The sequence below is a fragment of the Macrobrachium rosenbergii genome, chromosome 19 (genome assembly GCF_040412425.1).
Source record: "Macrobrachium rosenbergii isolate ZJJX-2024 chromosome 19, ASM4041242v1, whole genome shotgun sequence".
Taxonomy (NCBI): Eukaryota; Metazoa; Arthropoda; class Malacostraca; order Decapoda; family Palaemonidae; genus Macrobrachium; species Macrobrachium rosenbergii.
Window position 1 is genome coordinate 9,337,909 of NC_089759.1, and position 18,660 is coordinate 9,356,568.

The 18,660-nt window shown below is 35.6% G+C and overlaps 1 protein-coding gene across 3 annotated transcripts in view; it reads left to right on the forward strand.

Annotated features, from left to right (window-relative positions):
- The window catches only part of LOC136848617 (KH domain-containing, RNA-binding, signal transduction-associated protein 2-like), a 237,285-nt gene extending 218,862 nt beyond the window's left edge, over nt 1–18,423 (forward strand). The window contains exons 4-7 of one of the 3 annotated variants that reach the window (XM_067120995.1): nt 4,472–4,769; nt 5,300–5,618; nt 10,491–10,561; nt 17,063–17,550. In XM_067120995.1, the coding sequence (XP_066977096.1) occupies nt 4,472–4,769; nt 5,300–5,618; nt 10,491–10,561; nt 17,063–17,166 (792 nt within the window). In that variant the 3' untranslated portion in view covers nt 17,167–17,550. Of the gene's footprint in view, nt 1–4,471; nt 4,770–5,299; nt 5,619–10,490; nt 10,562–17,062; nt 17,551–17,950 lie in introns of those variants that run through there. The other 2 variants (XM_067120997.1, XM_067120996.1) reach the window with 2 other exon arrangements.
- Nucleotides 18,424–18,660: the final 237 nt, after the last annotated feature.

The following is an 18,660-nucleotide window of genomic DNA, read 5'->3' on the forward strand; positions in this document are numbered from 1 at the left end:
TCTTCGGCGCAATCAAGTTTTCTGTACACCAGTTACAGTGTATAATCAAGGCCACCGAAAACAGATCTATCTTTCGGTGGTCTCGGTATAAAGCTGTATGAGCCGCGGCCCATGAAACTTTAACAACGGCCCGGTGGTGGCATATGCTATATCGTTGCCAGAAGCACAATTATGGCTAACTTTCGCTTTAAATAAAATGAAAACTACTGAGGCTAGAGGACTGCAATTTGGTACGTTTGATGATTGGAGGGTGGATGATCAACATACAAATTTGCAGCCCTCTCGCCTCAGTAGTTTTTAAGATGATCCGTTTCTAAGTAATTCTGCCATTAGTAAAATATCTCGACTTTTCGTTTTCGACTGCGTGGTTTAGGTTAAATCGAGATTTTTTGTTCTTCCAAACAAGTTGTGCTAAATATTACATAGTGGTAAACTGAGTTGTAACACATGCACATACACAGAAATAACCATGTATGAACGCACACACATACATACATACATACATACATATATATATATATATATATATATATATATATATATATATATATATATATATATATATATATATATATATATATAATATAAATATACATACATATATATATATATATATATATATATATATATATATATATATATATATGTGTGTGTGTGTGTGTGTGTGTGTTTGTTGATATGCGAAAATTTACATAATTTATGATTGTAATAAATCTACTCAACTTCTAACAGTATTAATAAATACCGCTCTAACATCGTCACGCTAAGACAGATACTGTCGTCAGAAGTAAGATCGAGAGACATACCTTAACCTCTGATCGTCCCTTCAGATCTTCCGATGGGTATTAAATGCTCACGCCCCGTCCTGCCATTCCTCTCGACAAGGGGTAGGGGGGTGGGGGGTCGGGTGGAAACTGACACCACCAGGGAGATATATCATATCCTTAGAATCTCTTTATGAAGTCTGCCAAGGCGTGTGAGATATGTACACTCGGCTCGTGCTTATCAGAGAAACGTCTGTTGAATTGACGCCTGACTTCTAACATCGTAACGACGTCGCAGACTTCCTCTTCCTCCACCTCCTCCTCTTCAACGCATTCCTCCGTCGTGTGCTTTCGTGTTCCGTGAAAATCAAGTTGTTCAAAAGAGGAAGGATCCATTGTCGTCCTTGATGAAGCTTCCTCGTCACGTACGGCTTGCGCCTTGGAATTTCTCTCTCTCCTCTTGAGATGGGAGCATCTCAACTCTGGCCTTTTACGGGATCGGTTTTATGTTTTTCAAGATGTTCTTGATCTCAGCCTTTTGAGATTCATTCTGCGATCTGAATTTCGAAAGTATGCGCGTCACAAGGAGTGAATACTTTGAAAGATTATTTTCTATTTAATTTTGAATGAATGAAACTAAAGTGGAATGCTGAAATTAATTTAAAAAATGACAGTTTTAAAAACATATTCAGACTTTTTTTTGAAGATTATCGAATGTTAGTCAGGGAGGTGTCCTTTTGAGATTCATCCTGCGATCTAAATTTCGAAAGTCTGCGGCTTGCAATGAGTGAATACTTTGGTAGATTATTTCTTATTAATTTTAATTAATGAAATCAAAGCGGAATTAACTGGAAAACTTTTTTGAAAATATATTCAGACTTTTTCGAAGATCACTGGATGTTAGTCAGGGAGATGTTCTTCAGATTAACTGTACAAAGCTTGTAAGAAACAAAGTTAGTAAGAAACTCTGTGCATTACAATGAATATTTTTTTATAGATTATTTTTATTTGTTAATTCAGAGTTAATGTAATCAAAGTGGAATGCTGAAATTACTTAAAAAACGACATTTTTTAAATATAATCAGACTTTTTGAAGATTGTCGATTGTCAGTCAGGGAGATGTTCTTCAGACTAACTTTGCAAACTCGGAAAGAAACTCGTTAACTTTTTGGCGAATAGATATCACGTTTATTTCCTGTGCTTCGTATGGACGGAGTTGCCAGCGAGGAGGGATAGACCTTTTAAAAAAATAGGTCTCTTAAACATTCTATTATAGATTTTGCTCATTTCTTTTAGAGATCATTTAGATTCTACCGATTATGACCTTTTTAAACATGTTTTCTTTTTGCTATTATCTTCTGTATATCAGACTTTATCAAATGAGACGGAACTTATTTACAGTAAATGGGGTATATATATATATATATATATATATATATATATATATATATATATATATATATATATATATATATATATATATATATATATATATATATATATATATAATGTGTGTGTGTGTGTGTAAGGGTGGGTTTTGTGTAACTTACACGTTTGTTCACTCTCTCTGCAAACGTTTTATTCGGAACTATATCATATAATAAAACGTGATTCTAACATTGAAAATTGATTGAGAGGTTAATAAGGTCTCGATTGTAGCTGAATGCAGGTGAGTCAAGGGCAGGATTTACTCACCCAGTCGTTAATGGGTACCAGATCGAAGAAGTGAGTTTGGATGGGAAGGTGTCAGATGGAGAATCTCTGACGACTTAATGGTCAAGAAGACGATTGAAATTTATCCTCCTTGTTACCGATTTGTAAGTTATGAGTACAGTTAACCTGTCTAATTGATTTAGATAAGAAAGAAATAAATGGGTGCTTGAATGGTGCATAGTTTTGAGCTCTGATTTCTAACGCAGTTGAAGCTGATTAATTAGTTTTATATTTAAGGGTCTTGAATACCCCGTAGTGGGGGAGCGACATCGGTGCGCCTCACGAGGTGCACTGTAGGCATTACTTAATGTTAACTGCTGCGCCCTTCGGCCCCTAGCTGCAACCTCTTTCATGCCTTTTACTGTACTTCAGTTCTTATTATCTTTCTTCCATCTTACTTTCCACTATCTCATAACTGTTGTTTCGCCTGTTACACCTTTAAAACCTTCTTTACTCTTATTTTCCATCTCTGCGCTGAATGACTTCATAGGTCCTAGCGTCTGGTCCTTGGCCTGAATTTTACATTGCAAGTCTTAAATATATCATAAAAGATTTTCCAAAAGTGTCGGCGACCGTTGTTTCTTATTTCGGGCTGTCGGAGTGCATCAAAATATATACAGTATGTATGTATGCTGTATATATATAATATATATATATATGTATACTATATATAAATTATATAATATATATATAATACATATATATATATATAAAATTATATTATATATATATATATATATATAGATATATATATATATATATATATATATATATATATATATATATATATATATATATATATATATATATATATATATATAAAAAACATGTCCCATACGTTTCATAATTCAGCTTTCTAGAAACTCCTATAAACAAGTAATTTAACGTGACATTTTTAGCATTCTTTTTTCGATGCTGGAACCTTCAACATCCCAAAACAAAATAGGATCCTGAATCTTCTTTCCTTCTGTTATGCAGAATACGCGTGTCGAAGACTTAAGCGAAATGGCCGGTTAGTATGGAGACAGGAAATTAGGAAAACTAAGCTCTTTGTCCGAACGGTTCTCTGGGCGCTGTTGTTACCTTTGTCGTGTTAGAATTCATTGGGAAAGCTTGTGCAAGAGTGCTTTAAGAGGAGGTTGTAGGTGGTAATTTATTTATTTCATTTATTATTATTATTTTTTTTTATAAGTGCCGGATGGAAACAGTGAGTAGACGAGAGACTGACTCAGCTCATTCGTTTACGAAATGAAGTTGCTGCATAAAGAGAGAGAGAGAGAGAGAGAGAGAGAGAGAGAGAGAGAGAGAGAGAGAGAGAATAATTTTCTCTCTTTTAACAATAATTTGCTACCGAAAAGAGAGAGAGAGAGAGAGAGAGAGAGAGAGAGAGAGAGAGAGAGAGAGAGAGAGAGAGAGAGAGAAAATAATGTTCTCATTCTTTAAAAAATGATTGAAATGATGGCGTAATGGGCTCGTTCTCAGTGGAGTTCTTTGTATGGTCAGTATAAATATATAGTTAATATAGTTTCTTGACTTGAAACGAATACAACGTATAAAGGTCATATGGAATCGTTCCTTCACAGAGCCTCGAGAAATTTGAGATTATTAATGTTTATTTCCATAAAAGAATTTTGGGGATAAACTGGATGTAAATTTAAAGCGTCGTGAAATTAGAGAATATAAATGTCTTTATTTCCATAAAAGGTCTTTGAGAATAAAATGGATTTAAATTTGGCCGTATTATTTAAAACAATGTAATTCAAACCCTTTTTTAATCCTTTTAATCAAAACACTTTTTTTTAATCCTTTTAATTATCAATTAGACATTTTATCTGTTTGACACTTTCCTCTAAGTTTATTTCCATAAAAGGTCTGAGGCTAAATTGGACATGAATTTCGCAATAACATTCAAAAAGAATTTAATTCAAACCTTCTTTTTTTATCGACTTTAATTAACAACTTATAAATTTATCTGTTCGACACTTTCCTTCCAGGAAGAGGAGCTCCGAGCTTCCGGCGACGCCAAATACGTCCACCTGACAGAAGACCTTCACGTGGAGATCACTGCCTTCGCCTCGCCCGCGGAGGCCCACGCCCGAATCGCCTACGCCCTCGCCGAGGTCCGGAGGTACCTAGTTCCGGACAACAACGACGACATCAGAAAAGAACAGATCAGAGAGATGGAGCTCATCAGCGATCCTCAGGCCGGTGGGGCAACAGCACCTTCAGGAGGGGGCGGTGAAGGGGGCGGTGGGGTTGGAGAGCGGCCCCCTCCGGCACTAACTCCCCCAGGTGTGTTGGAGAGAGAGAGAGAGAGAGAGAGAGAGAGAGAGAGAGAGAGAGAGAGAGAATAACTTGACTGGGTACTTACAATCGCACTAAAGGTGAAGGTCATAAGTACTGAAGAGAGAGAGAGAGAGAGAGAGAGAGAGAGAATAACATGACTCTGGGTACTTACAATCGCACTAAAGATGAAGGTTAAAAGTACTGAAATATGAGAGAAAGAGTTCACATAATTACGTTAATTATCAGTTGGGTAAAATACATGAGTTAGACTTATCTTGAATACTTTCCTGAAAACTTATGAACATTAATGGTAAGTTCATTTAAGATTCAAAGCAGTATTATAAAGCAAATTTCTGACGAATGGAAGATACACCATAGGCAGCGTTGACTTATAATAGTTTGTAAAATACTGAGTATGTTGCAAAACTGAGAAACTGTATGAAAATCCAAAACAGAAAACATAAACCAATTTATTTTCTCAGCCTCTTCCCCTTCTCAAAAAACGAATCACCCCAAATCCTGCTTCTGCATTATAGAACTGCTTCCGCCAGAAGGTCCGGAACACCGGGGCAATGTCGTCGGACCAGCGCCCCCGGGGCCGCCCTTGCCCCCGGGGCTCCGAGGAAGAGGCATTCCCCCACACCCGCGTCTTCTGGCAGCCCATCCGGGTCACCCCGCCCACCGCGGACTGCCGCCCTTGGTGAGGAAATTACCGGCTTCGCTACCCCCGCCCATCCCTCCTCCTCCAGCCAAGCGACGCGTCCTGTCCATCCTGGACAAGGCAAAGCTCGCCCTCGACCACAGCTACGGCATCCATGACGATGATCCTCGGCACTATCCCTTCGACACTCCAGAGTAAGTTCTCCTTCGTTCGATTTCTTGGAGTTCTGCTCCTGTTTCCCAAGTTCCCCCAAGTGGGGACAACTTTTAGATGGAATTAATCACTCAGAGATAAAGTACGTTCTTGAAAATTACAACGCAGGGGTATTATATACATATATATAAACACACAGACACATGTATATATATTGTATATATATACATATACACAGTATATATTATATATGTATATATATACGTATACATACATATATACAGTATACACACACACACACACACATATATATATATATATATATATGTGTGTGTGTGTTTATATATATATATATGTGTGTGTGTGTTTATATATATATAATATGTTTTTATAAAACCTCCCGATACCTTGCTAAGCCTAATTTCTGTTGTAAATTAATTTTAAGTAAGATATGTCAGAATTTATAATTGATTAGAGGACAACTTTTATTTATTTTCGAAAAAACCAAGGGGATGTTAGTCATTGAGGTTGCTTATGGTTTATAATCAAATTAGGTACGTAACTAATGTGCCTTTTGTACTTTCCATTGGCTAATCATTTTAATCAGAATTTTTCTCTTATTTATATTAGTCGAATTGGTTGTTAACGGAATTGAATGGAATATAAAATTTAGGCCAAAGGTCAAGCACTGGGACTTAAGAGGTCGTTCAGCGCCGCAAGGGGAATTGAGAGCAAAACGGTTTTAAAGGTGTAACGTGAGGAAAAGTTAGCAACAACTGTTAGGTGAAGGTGGTACGTAAGCTGGAAGAAAGAGAAGATGAACGGAGGTACAGTAAAAGGAATGAAATGGGTTGCAGCCGGTGGCCGAAGAGATGCTGCAAAGAACCTTAAGTAGTAGTGCCTAGAAAGCACCTCACACTACTTCCCTACCGGGTTGCATTTCCCCGAGATGTAACAAAAAAGCGGGACGCCATGTCTTAAAAACTAACCATAGAATTTTCTTGAAAATAAACTCGTTATGTTTCCCACATCCAAATTACAACTCAGATTAACGTAATTAAACCTAACCCACCCTAGGGGCATGGCAAAAAACCGGGCCTGGTGCAATGCTAGCATATATCTCAGGAATTTGCTACCGTGTTGATAATAAGTTCAGTCACTGGATGAACAATCAGTCATAGTCAGCTCCCACGTCACAGTGATGTCCCTTATTCCATTAGTTTAAAAAAATTCTATAAATATTACTTTCGTTTCGAGTTTCGAATTCCTAGTTGCCCAAGGCTACGTGTAACGTGACAGTCCAGTAATTAGGAACATTTTGTTAAAAGTTGAACTTTCTCGCAAAAAAAAAAAAAAAAAAAAAAAAAAAAAAAAAAAAAAAAAAAAAAAAAAACTTCGGCGCAATCGAGTTTTCTGTAAAGCGTATAATCACGGCCACCGAAAATAGATCTATCTTTCGGTGGTCTCGGTATAATGCTGTATGAGCCGCGGCCCATGAAACTTTAATCACGGCCCGGTGGTGGCCTATCCTATATCGTCGCTAGAAGCACGATTGTGGCTAACTTTGACCTTAAATAAAATAATAACTACTGAGGCTAGAGAGCTGCAATTTGGTATGTTTGATGATTGAGGGGGGATGATCAACATACCAATTTGCAGTCCTCTAGCCTCAGCAGTTTTTAAGATCTGAGGGCGGACAGAAAAAGTGAGGACAGAAAAAAGTGCGGACAGAATAAAGTGCTGACGGACAGACAAAGCCGAAACAATAGCTTTATTTTACAGAAAACTAAAAAAATAATATCACTTGCCAATTTCTATTATTCTTCCTCCTCTGCCTTATCATTATCAACACTATCATCATCATTATCTTTGTAGACTTGAGTATTATTAATGTATTATTATCATGACTGTTACTACTTCTAGAGCTTTTAACATGTTTGCCAAGTTGCAGATGCTATTTATAAGTAGAATGAGCCACATTTTTATATATTTATTCATTTAGGTTTTCCTTTTTTAAATTAATAAGTGGGATCTCTTCTTGCTGTATGTCCCTGTACCTCTTCTTACTTCTTTCTAATGAACACCATATTCTGCGGAAGCTCGAATTTCAAGTCAATGGCCTCTGTGCGCTTGTTCCATATGAAAGGGTTCATCTTCTGAATAATAATAATAATAATAATAATAATAATAATAATAATAATGTAAGATTCTCCGTTTAATTTCCATACTGAAAGCTCACACTCTCTCTCTCTCTCTCTCTGTCTGTCAAATGTAAGACCCTTCTTTAGCGGTCCAGAGATTTAATCATTCTCCGTCCACTTTCCATACTGAAAGCTCAGACTCAACAAATCTCTCTCTCTCTCTCTCTCTCTCTCTCTCTCTCTCTCTCTCTCTCTCTCTCTCTGTGTGTGTGTATCAAAAAACACGCACAACCGCCTTCACCTATTGTTATCCCAACCTCTATCGATCAGCGCCCACCTCATTGATGATGGCTGGTTCCCAATTTTGCGCTCCCCGATGAGGAGATAAATCAGGTGCTCTTTCAATTTATATTTTGCGCAAACACGTTTACGGCGAGACTTTACGAGGGTCATCGGACGATCGCGCATTATAAATCTCTCCGGATTACCTAAAAAAAAAAAAAAAGGACGAATTGCATTGATGATGATGATGATGATGAAGATCAATGTTGCGCGTGTAGGCACGGATGTTGTGTATATGTGTATATCTATAGACACTGTACGGACGCACAAGCTGTCCGTTATTCCCACGGACCATAAGCCTTCGAAACGGTCCAACTTTCAGCATAACTTTGGTTATGACGCTAATGCTCTCTGTTTTGATGCCCGGAGAGTGGCGGAATAAAAGCCGAATTGCCGCTCGTGTTTTGATGCTTGGATTTTGCAGTTCCCCCTTTGGTGTGGCATGTAATCACGCGAAATTTGCCTGTCTGTTTGTACGTCGATGTATCTTTTTTTGTGTGCGAAAGGCTATCTATCTATCGATCTATCTATATACTTAGCTGTAAAATACACCAACAGACAAGAACTGTAGAGGAATGGCGGAAGAAATTATCCTTCGTTAATACATACAAATGACATTTGAAAGACGATTTGCATATCAATATGAAAGGTATTTTATCTATCTGTGCGTCTGTTTGTGTAAAAGGAAAACCAACAGACAGGACTTTGAGGCGACTGACGGAAACTAATGCATGAAAATGACGGGTGACAGATGCAGTGAATAGGAAAAAATAAAAGGAACATTAGAATTATATGTCCGGAGGATTGGAAGAATAAATATGAATTAGTGACACTCGTTTTAGACGGAACAACATTTAAAGCCTCGGAAATGAGCAGAATACCTTTTAATATTTTTTATTACTGTTTGCACGTGTACCTTGCGTTCCGAAGTGGGAAGAAGCATGATCCGTTGTGAGATGCTTGTAAACATCTTTTTAAGGAAAACCGTTGCTAGACAAAAAAAAAAATGCCCGCTACAGAAGTGCAACTGATCATTCAAGAGATGGCAGCGGAAGAGCAGTGGAATTTTGATTAAGAAAAGTATTCCGTTTTGAATTTAACAGTGAAACTACACCGTTTAAAAACCGGCGAACGATAAATTCGTATTAAACGACTCATCAAGAGGAAATTTAGTCAACTGTAAACATATGTGATAAAACTGAGCTTACGAGAAAAGGTGCCATTGCATCATAAAAGTAAAAAAAAAAAAAAAAAAATATGGCGTGAAACTGTGGAAGATACATTTAGTAGTTATGTGTAAAGATAGTTATATGAAAAATACTGCTGGCACCCGTACTATATTCCCTATAATGGTTATTGGAAATGGGATGGAAGGTAGCGAAGAAAAATGTAAAAAAAAAAAAGGAATAGAGAAAAAGCTCAGGGGTTGATGAATATTGGTTGGGAATTAGTAACTGGATCAGTCGTTGGTAGAGGCTGAAGCCTTCAGCAGACTATAATGGGACTGAGTGCCAACTCAAAGCAGATACTCTTATGTGGGATGAAAGATTAGACAGGTTGGTTTCCTTATGTATTTTAAATCGGATTACATAAGACACTTATATGTCTTAGGAGAGATACCGCCTTGAGCAGGGAGTTACCAGATCTGAAGTGCAATTATAGCCTAGTAGTGAGAGATAAACCCGCATAGCAAAAAGTGATATAACAGTTTTATTGACATGTGGAACAGTGATCAACAGAAAAACAACCCATTGGCTACCCTGTGGGGGAGGAAATGAAGGTAGTTTTATTAAACAGAAATTAAAATAAAAAATATACGAAGAAGTAGCGATGGATATTTTGAAGGCAAAACGTACGGTCTTCATGAGGGAAATATAAATGATTGCCAATGGTGTAGAGTGCGGTACGCCGTCCCCAGACGCTTTTACGCTGTACTGTAGGTTAAGGATGCCTGTATTCAGACTGCGATTGAGTTCTTGTCTTTCACGACATTTGATATTACTAACAACTAAGTAAAAATATAATGGCATGCACTTGCATTATTGACATGATCAAATTTGTTATTCGTCTTGTTTTTCACAAATGTTAAAACGAATGTGCTCTTTGCTTTCTGCTTTCTCTGTTGACTTTTCTTTGATAATTGATCTCTCTCTCTCTCTCTCTCTCTCTCTCTCTCTCTCTCTCTCTCTCTCTCTCTCTCTCTCTCTCATTCAAATCAGAAGATATAAAAATTCGCTTTCTGTGATAAAATTCTAATCTCTCTCTCTCTCCCTTCATCATGCCATAACCTTCAAGCACGAGCTGCATCGAATATTCTACCCATTTCTGTTGTTTCCTATTCTCTCCCCCCCCCCCCCCGCCATGATGCCATAATCTTCAAGCACGAGCTGCATCGAGTTTTTTTTCATCGATTTCTGTCTATTTCCTCAGATTCGCATACGATGAATATGCCGATTACGGACCAGACGAGTTCGCAGAAGTTTATAACGGAGAATCCTACGGTAAGTAAAGGGGACACACACACTTCAGATCCTGGCTTCATTCCCCTTCTTAAAAAAAAAAAAAAAAAAAAAAAAACTAAGAATAAAAATATAAAAAAAAGCCTAAATCCTTCTTCAAGGGTTTTCCAGAGAAAACGAGAATATATTTGTATGTAGTTTTAAAAACAAAAAGACAGAATCAAAATAGATAAGATGATAAGGAAATGCAGAGAGAGAAGTGTTGTTCTTATAATATGGTCTTCGTTACGTTAGAAGGAAAAGGTCAGTCAGTGGAAATAAGAGTGAAATGTGTATTTTGAATTTTTTTTGGGGGGGTCCTATGTCCGATTTTTTTTTTTTTTTTGCCAGGCTCCTTACCCATTATGCAGGAGTGGATGAGAAAGACTTTTTAAAAGTGAACTGTAACTTTATAAATGCTGAGATAAATAGCTCTATTTTATTGCCCGTATTAAATGATGCTGCTCATATCTGTGTTAAATATCAAATGCTTATGAGATGCTGACACACATATATATATCTATACTTCTTAGCCGAATAAAATCGAGGATAATACCGATTCTCCTGTATTTGACTGCTAACAATACCTACTTTAATTATTCAGATGTGACAGGCATTATTTTTTTCATAATGCTTTCCTTCCTTTGTCAAAAATCTTTTCTCAAAATCCAATTTGAATTTCCACACATTCTGGTATTTTCTTTCTCTAATGAATATCATAATTCAAAATTTTGTAATCGTGAAATACTTGAGCTGAATTTACCTAGCTAGTACTTCGTACAAGAAATGGCAACACGTGAAGCAATATATATATATATATATATATATATATATATATATATATATATATATATATATATATATATATATATATATATATATATAGTATATATAAATATATACATATATATATGCATAAATATATATGTACATATTTGTATTTATGAACATTAAAATATACAAGATAACCGCTAATTTCCCGACCTCAAATGTTTGGGCTTTTGTGAAGAGCCAGTCTTAAACTCGTCATGCATGAACCTATAGCAGATTAAATGATTAAATGGCGACTGAAAGGCGCTTAGACAAAACTGAGCTGGAAATCTCATAAATAATTTTCATGAAAAGATGCGTCACGAATTGACTTTCAATAATGCAGTAACGACGCTTCGTAAGAGTACTCTATTTACGGCTATTTGTTTTTGTTTAGCTATTACAGTCAGTCATCTCTCTTTGAATAAATAATCATTGACGTTATTCATTTTTGCGAACGTAACTATTTACAAAAATAAAATCTCGATTCTCTAAACTAATGTCACATTACCAGAGTTATTAGGAGATATATAGGGACCCCGCTGAGTTCATCTTAATATTCACTGAGGTTAATTGAGAGAGAGAGAGAGAGAGTTCTAATGAAAATTTGAGTTCACTTTCAGTTTTAGGTACATTAAAATTATCAGCTTAATCTTTGGGGAGAGAGAGAGAGAGAGAGAGAGAGAGAGAGAGAGAGAGAGAGAGAGAGAGAGAGAGAGAGAGAGAGAGAGAGAGAGTTCTGATGAAAATTTTAATTCACTTTCAGTTTCTGGTACGGTAAAATTATCAGCTTAATCTTTGGAGAGAGAGAGAGAGAGAGAGAGAGAGAGAGAGAGAGAGAGAGAGAGAGAGAGAGAGAGAGAGAGAGAGATCTGAAGAAAATTAGGGTTCAGTTTTAGCTACAGTAAAGTTATTAGTTCAATCTTCGTCGAGAGAGACAGAGAGAGTTATGGTGAAAATTTGAGTTCACTTTCAGTTTCAGGTACAGCAAAATTATCAGCCTAATCTCTGGAGAGAGAGAGAGAGAGAGAGAGAGAGAGAGAGAGAGAGAGAGAGAGAGAGAGAGAGAGACTGATGAAAATTAGGCTTCTCTTCAGTTTTAGCTACAGTAAAGTTTTGTTCAATCTTCATCGAGAGAGAGAGAGAGAGAGAGAGAGAGAGAGAGAGAGAGAGAGAGAGAGAGAGAGAGAGAGAGAGAGAGAGAGAGAGATGGGGTGACGGCGCAAGCTCTTTTTTATCATTAAGCACTGTACTGGTGTCAGTTCTGTTGGTCATCTCCTCGCAAGTATACCGTATCGGAAAAATGAAATCGCCGTATATAGATGACGCATGCGTGTAGTGTGTGACAGGTGACGGAGAAATTTAGGCATCCGAAACGCTTCTTTGGGAGAACGCGTCACGAAAGGTCTTTACGAACAGTGGGTCTGTTTTTCTTGTACTGCTATTACTGACAGCAATGATAACAATTATGATACCAGTACCGATCATCCTCTAATATGCGCATAATTAGATGCTATATTGAAATGAGATTCAAGAACAGCGCAGTTTTTATAAGAATGTCCCATCAGTGACTGATATGAAAACTTTATATATATATTCCGTCCAGGAAGGAATATCGGTTATTTAATTTTCTGCATATTTATATTCCAGCTATTTTTTTTTCTATATCAAAGGTCCTTCGTTAAAAGAGATAGGTAATAACGCGAGTAGTTGCGTATTGACGGAGTTAAGAATCGACTGGTCAATTACAAAGTAACTGGTAACTAGAACGAATATTATTCGCTTTATCTCTTTTCGTAAATAAATAAATATATATATATATATATATATATATATATATATATATATATATATATATATATATGTATATATATATATATATATATATATATATATATATATATATATATATATATATATATATATATATATATAGATTGTGTGTGTGAGTGCCCATGTGTATGTGTCAAGGCAGAAGGACTAGTTATAACACAGACGAAAGATTCGATATCAGTCAAAAATCCTCGTGCGTCTTCTATTGATTGAATCATCCCGGTTCCTAATCGATAATTGGTTCAGGATGAAATGATAAGAGGTTTCTTGAGGAAAGGTTAACATTCTTACAGTTCATGATTGGTATATATGTGCATACATACACTCATATGATCGTTGAATAAGAATATAATAATGGAAATTTGTAAGTCAACATTATTTCATATCTTTTTTTTTAAATTGGGAATCAGTAACTTTAATTGTTTTCTCTGAAGTGTCAGTTATAATAACTCAGTAACATGTAGCTATTGAATAAGTGCATGTGTATTTGAATAACTGAAGAAATACACTGTGTTTATATCTATGTCTACATGCGCTTTTGTAAATCAAGCCATTTCACAAATTCCAGCAGCCATAGAGTGTCATAGTTTCTTTAAAGAATCTGAGATGACTCCAAAGCTCAGACATTTTGCTTTGCCGCCGAATGAATTGTTGTCAGTCACAGCACCTGAGCACAAACTGAGATATGTAACATGACAGGTGCATCGGGGAATATACAATGCAGTTCAGTGCTGCATACCCTACCCTTTACCTTCTATTGTATAAGGTATATATGCACGCCGTATATACATGTGTATGTATATATTTCTATGTATATATATGTATATATGTGTATATATATATAATCGATACTGATCTAGCCTTTAAGTGAGGTCCAACATTAGGCAGCTCAACCTACAATGATGTCAGTTATGCACAGATAATTTAGAAATATTTTGTGTTACTCTGCATGATGTCCTATCATTTTTTTTTTCTTTTGGCAAAGTGTAAATACAAGTTTAAGAACACCCTTTTCAGACTGGATATCTATATATATACGTGTACTTTATGTTCAGTGTTTCATTAGGTTGTACTGAACTATTATCCCCCCCTTTTTTTTTGTTCCGATATAAAAAAAAAAAAAGACACATGATCAAAGAATTTTTTTAATTCAGCTTTGACCTGATGAGTAAGTATTTTTTTCAGCATTTTCCCAACTCTGGTGAAATCCTTACTAACCAATTTTGTAGAATCGAATCTTGTGATCTTTTTTAGATGTACCAGGTTTCTATACTTCATTGGGTTTTTTTTCCTTGCATTTCATTTCTTCTTCTCTAAAACTGGATGATAAATTCATTTTTTAAATAGCATCTTAAAACTAAAGAAGCAAAAGGTAACAGTTTAAGTGACTGGGGGTGACATAATTTCTTGTGAAGCGCGATTTGAAGAAATGTGGTGGATATTGCCAGGTAAATCTAAGTTTGACTCACGCTAGAAACTGTGCATAAAAGCCTTTCTCTTTCTCGCTCTCTCTCTCTCTCTCTCTCTCATATATACATACATTATATATATATATATATATATATATATATATATATATATATATATATATATATATATATATATATATATATATATATATATATATATATGCAGTATATATATTTATATATATGTCTAGCTATAAATATATACATATATATATATGTGTGTGTGTCTACCTATATATCCAACTATCTATCTATTTATCTAAATATATATACATATACATAGATATATACTGAGCTTTTTAATTGAAACTAATAAATTCTTTTGTCGAATTCTATTTGTACGGTTCATTCATGCTAAAAAAAACTTTGAGTTGAAATCAGTCGTTTAGCCAGTTACTTAGGAAAAAATGAAAACAGTAAACATTTTTAAATAATGAGTTTTTTGGGGGGCAAAAGTCGTAATTTGGAAAAAGGAATGTTTTTGATAATTCGTAAGCATACATACATTGCATAGCATACACGATCATCAAATGTTTGCTATAAAAAGTTCATAATTAAATATCTGTTTAGGGGTATTCGGTATTTAAGTATATTGCTTAAAATCTCTCTCTTATTGAACTTAACTTCCATTATATGACCCAGCAACCACTAGAAAACCAGGCTCTAACAAGTTATATACTTGACAGAGCCAATGTTAAGTTCAACACTGACCTACCCGTAACGGTAGTCGAACCTAAACAGGAAAATGTGCTCTGGAAAATAATTCTGAACTCATTATTTGATGATCAGATCGTATTTTTAAGGGGTGGGGGTCGTTGATAAAGAAATAATCATCAAACATGCTCAAATGATTTTAAAAGAGTTTGCTGAGATAATTTATTGCGCGAGTTTTTTTTCTACTGGTAAAATGTTATGCTTCCTTTTTATACTCACAAAAATGGTACAGTATTTATTAAAGCGAGTCATGCGACAAAATTTTACATTGTAAATATTGGTTTTTACTTGTCTGTCAAGTTTAATGTATATCTCTTTTTATTTCCGACTGCTTCGCTATCTTTTTACCTTCTTACTGAGATACCCCAACGAGTTAAAAGGCCACGAATATATCCACCACTTTTAAAAACAATATACAGCTGTTAAGTATTTAAAGTTTAATGGAGGCTAACAGAAGTATCTATAGTTGCAAAAAAAAAAAAAAAACTTTAAAGGTGTACTTTCATTCAATACGATTCCTGGTCACGATCAAAGAAGTCACTTAACCTGTTATTTTCCAATAAATATTCCTTTGCTTTCGGATGGTGTTAGTCCTATTCATTAAAATGTTAAGAAACTCTGTGGTTTCCTAGCGATAGTGTGTCTAAAACCAAATCACAGTGGAGTCTATTAAATCACCCTCCATGCATAAATAAAAAAAAACCATGATTTTTTTATCATTTCCTAAATAAACATTCATATCTAACAGTTTCCCTAAGTAAGCCATGTCCCCTGTCGTTTCAAGGCCTAGCATTAAAAATGTCTTTATGTGCAAGGCTTAGCTTTTGCACGGATAAATACTCTTAACAATAATATTTATAATTTTATAATTATTGCTGGGGACAAGTGCTTGGCAGCTAAATGCAGTTCTGTTCATCTGAAAGGAGGGGCGTCGTGACGGCACAGCCTTTGATGTTTTGGAAACAAAACCGAATTTTGGTTGATTTTGAAATAGTAACAATATGAGGGCTGAATTGATGGAATGCTCAGTCAAAAATCAGACACTGTTTCAGCGAAGAGAGAAAAGGGATAAAATGGATTAACATTTTGCTTGAAATCTTTGATGTATTTTGAGTGAAACATCTTTTGTATGTTGATTTTATGATATGAATCCCACATTTACCAATAGTAGGGCATTTTGGTTTTCTTAGTTATTCATCCTTCACACTGTTATACGTATTACTAATGAATATCCACATGGTATGTATTACTAAACTGGCAGATAAGTAATATAAAATGAAATCAATATTAGAACGACGCAATTACTTAGAGAAAAAAACCAATGAGATAAATAGTTAAATAAACAATGTATTTTTTTATACCAATGGTGACCGATTGCTTCCAACTAGACATACCCCAAAAATATTAATTAATTTTAATGCATTCAAATTAATGAGTGAATTGAAATAAAAATAACTTTCTTTTTACACACCGTCACGATGACCAAAAAATCTTGTTACTCAAAAAAAAAAAGAGGATATAAAAAAAAGAAAAGGATACAGGTCTGTCGCTCCTCGCAGGATGGACAGGATATAACTTCGTGCCCTGAAACGCGTGCACAGAGCTGCTGCATTTTAGCCCCCTGCCAAGGACTTGCCTTCAGTGATGAGTAATTCCAAACTTCATCGTCCTTCCTCAGAAGGGGCAGGCGGGAGCGGCCGATGGCTGGCCTACAAGCAGACTCTGCCTTCCGCCGTAAATCGGTCGAGGCGCAGAACATCTCCTTATGCCAGGCCTAAATAAGGTACATATTCGCGTGTGACTCTCGGAGAGAGGTCTGCATAAGGTCCAATTTTGCCCCGTCTAGAATCTCCAATAAACAGCGCGTCTAACCCAATCTCCGCCGATAGCACACACACCATCCTCTCTTGTTATAATTTATATACGACCAGAGAAAAAAAAACAAACAAAAAAGGAAAAAAAATTTTGCACATGTGCTACTAGTCAACCTGCTTTAACCATATTTCATTAAAAGAGAACATTTGATGATTTATTCTTTGTGTACTTTAATAATGATAAAAGAGAACGCTCTTGTCACCTTAAAACTACAAAACTAAACATGTCAGTCAATTATTTCTTTATGTCTTCTTTGTGGCATTCTCATACTCTAAGTACAAATATGTGAAATTTCTTCTTTTATTTTAAAGTAAGAGACTTACTTCTACCCCATTGCAATGAAAAAAAAAAAGATAACTACATACAGACCTAATTTTTGATGTATTTTGGTCCTCCTTAAATCCCACATCAACCCACCAGTAAGTAAGTGTTTTTGACCAATGATTACAATAAATGTCCAACCAGATCAATGGTAAACAAACTTGCCTGTAATGTGTAGTAAACGGTAGTCCGAGTTAGATATCTATACGTGAGTGATATAAATCTTCATTCATTACATTGTCATCCAGAGACGTATATAGAATATGTAATAATTATTTTGGTAATCAGATTTGCTGTGTAGTGTGTGAAGTCACATCAGCTGTTTCCCAAGATGTAAGATTTAGAGTTACCTTTCCTCTCTTCCTTGTAGTGTACGTGTAGATTAGTATTAAAAGAGAGAAAATAAGCAGACGAGTGATGATGATGACACGAGTGCATTGACAGATGAGGGAATCTCTCAGCGATGTCTGACTGTCCCCAGAATACTACTGCTACTACTTCCACCCGGATGCTTCTCTCTCTCTCTCTCTTCATGACAATGTTTTTGTTACAGATGAAAAGAGAAAAATAGGACGATAAAGAGTTATTGTGGAGGAGGCTGTGTGGGGAAACGATTATGTGAAACTAAAAGAGCTGGTGTGGCGCTTTTTCTCTAAAAAAAAAAAAAAAAAAAAAAATATGTACAGTTATTGGCGTGCACGAATAGTGGCCATCCAAATCATGGCCCAATATGAGAAGGTCGACGAGAGTTATTAAACTGATTCTTTGAAGGAAAGAGAAGAAATGTTTTGCTTAAAGGCAGAAGAAGAAGAGGAGGAGAAGGAAGAAAAAGAAGAATAAGAAGAAGAAGAAGAATGAGGAGAAGAATTAGACGAAGCATCGCTTGACGTAAGAGAAACCCCTCTACCCCCATTTTTGTAAAGCTGTTTACATGTGTAAGGCAGGTGTCACGATTCATCATAACAAATCAAAACAATCAAACAGCAGACATGCTAAGGATTTCATATATATCATTCAAGCCACAAAAACTGTCCTTGTGGTGTCCATGTTTCGCCAACATAAAAAAAAAAAGTTCATTCT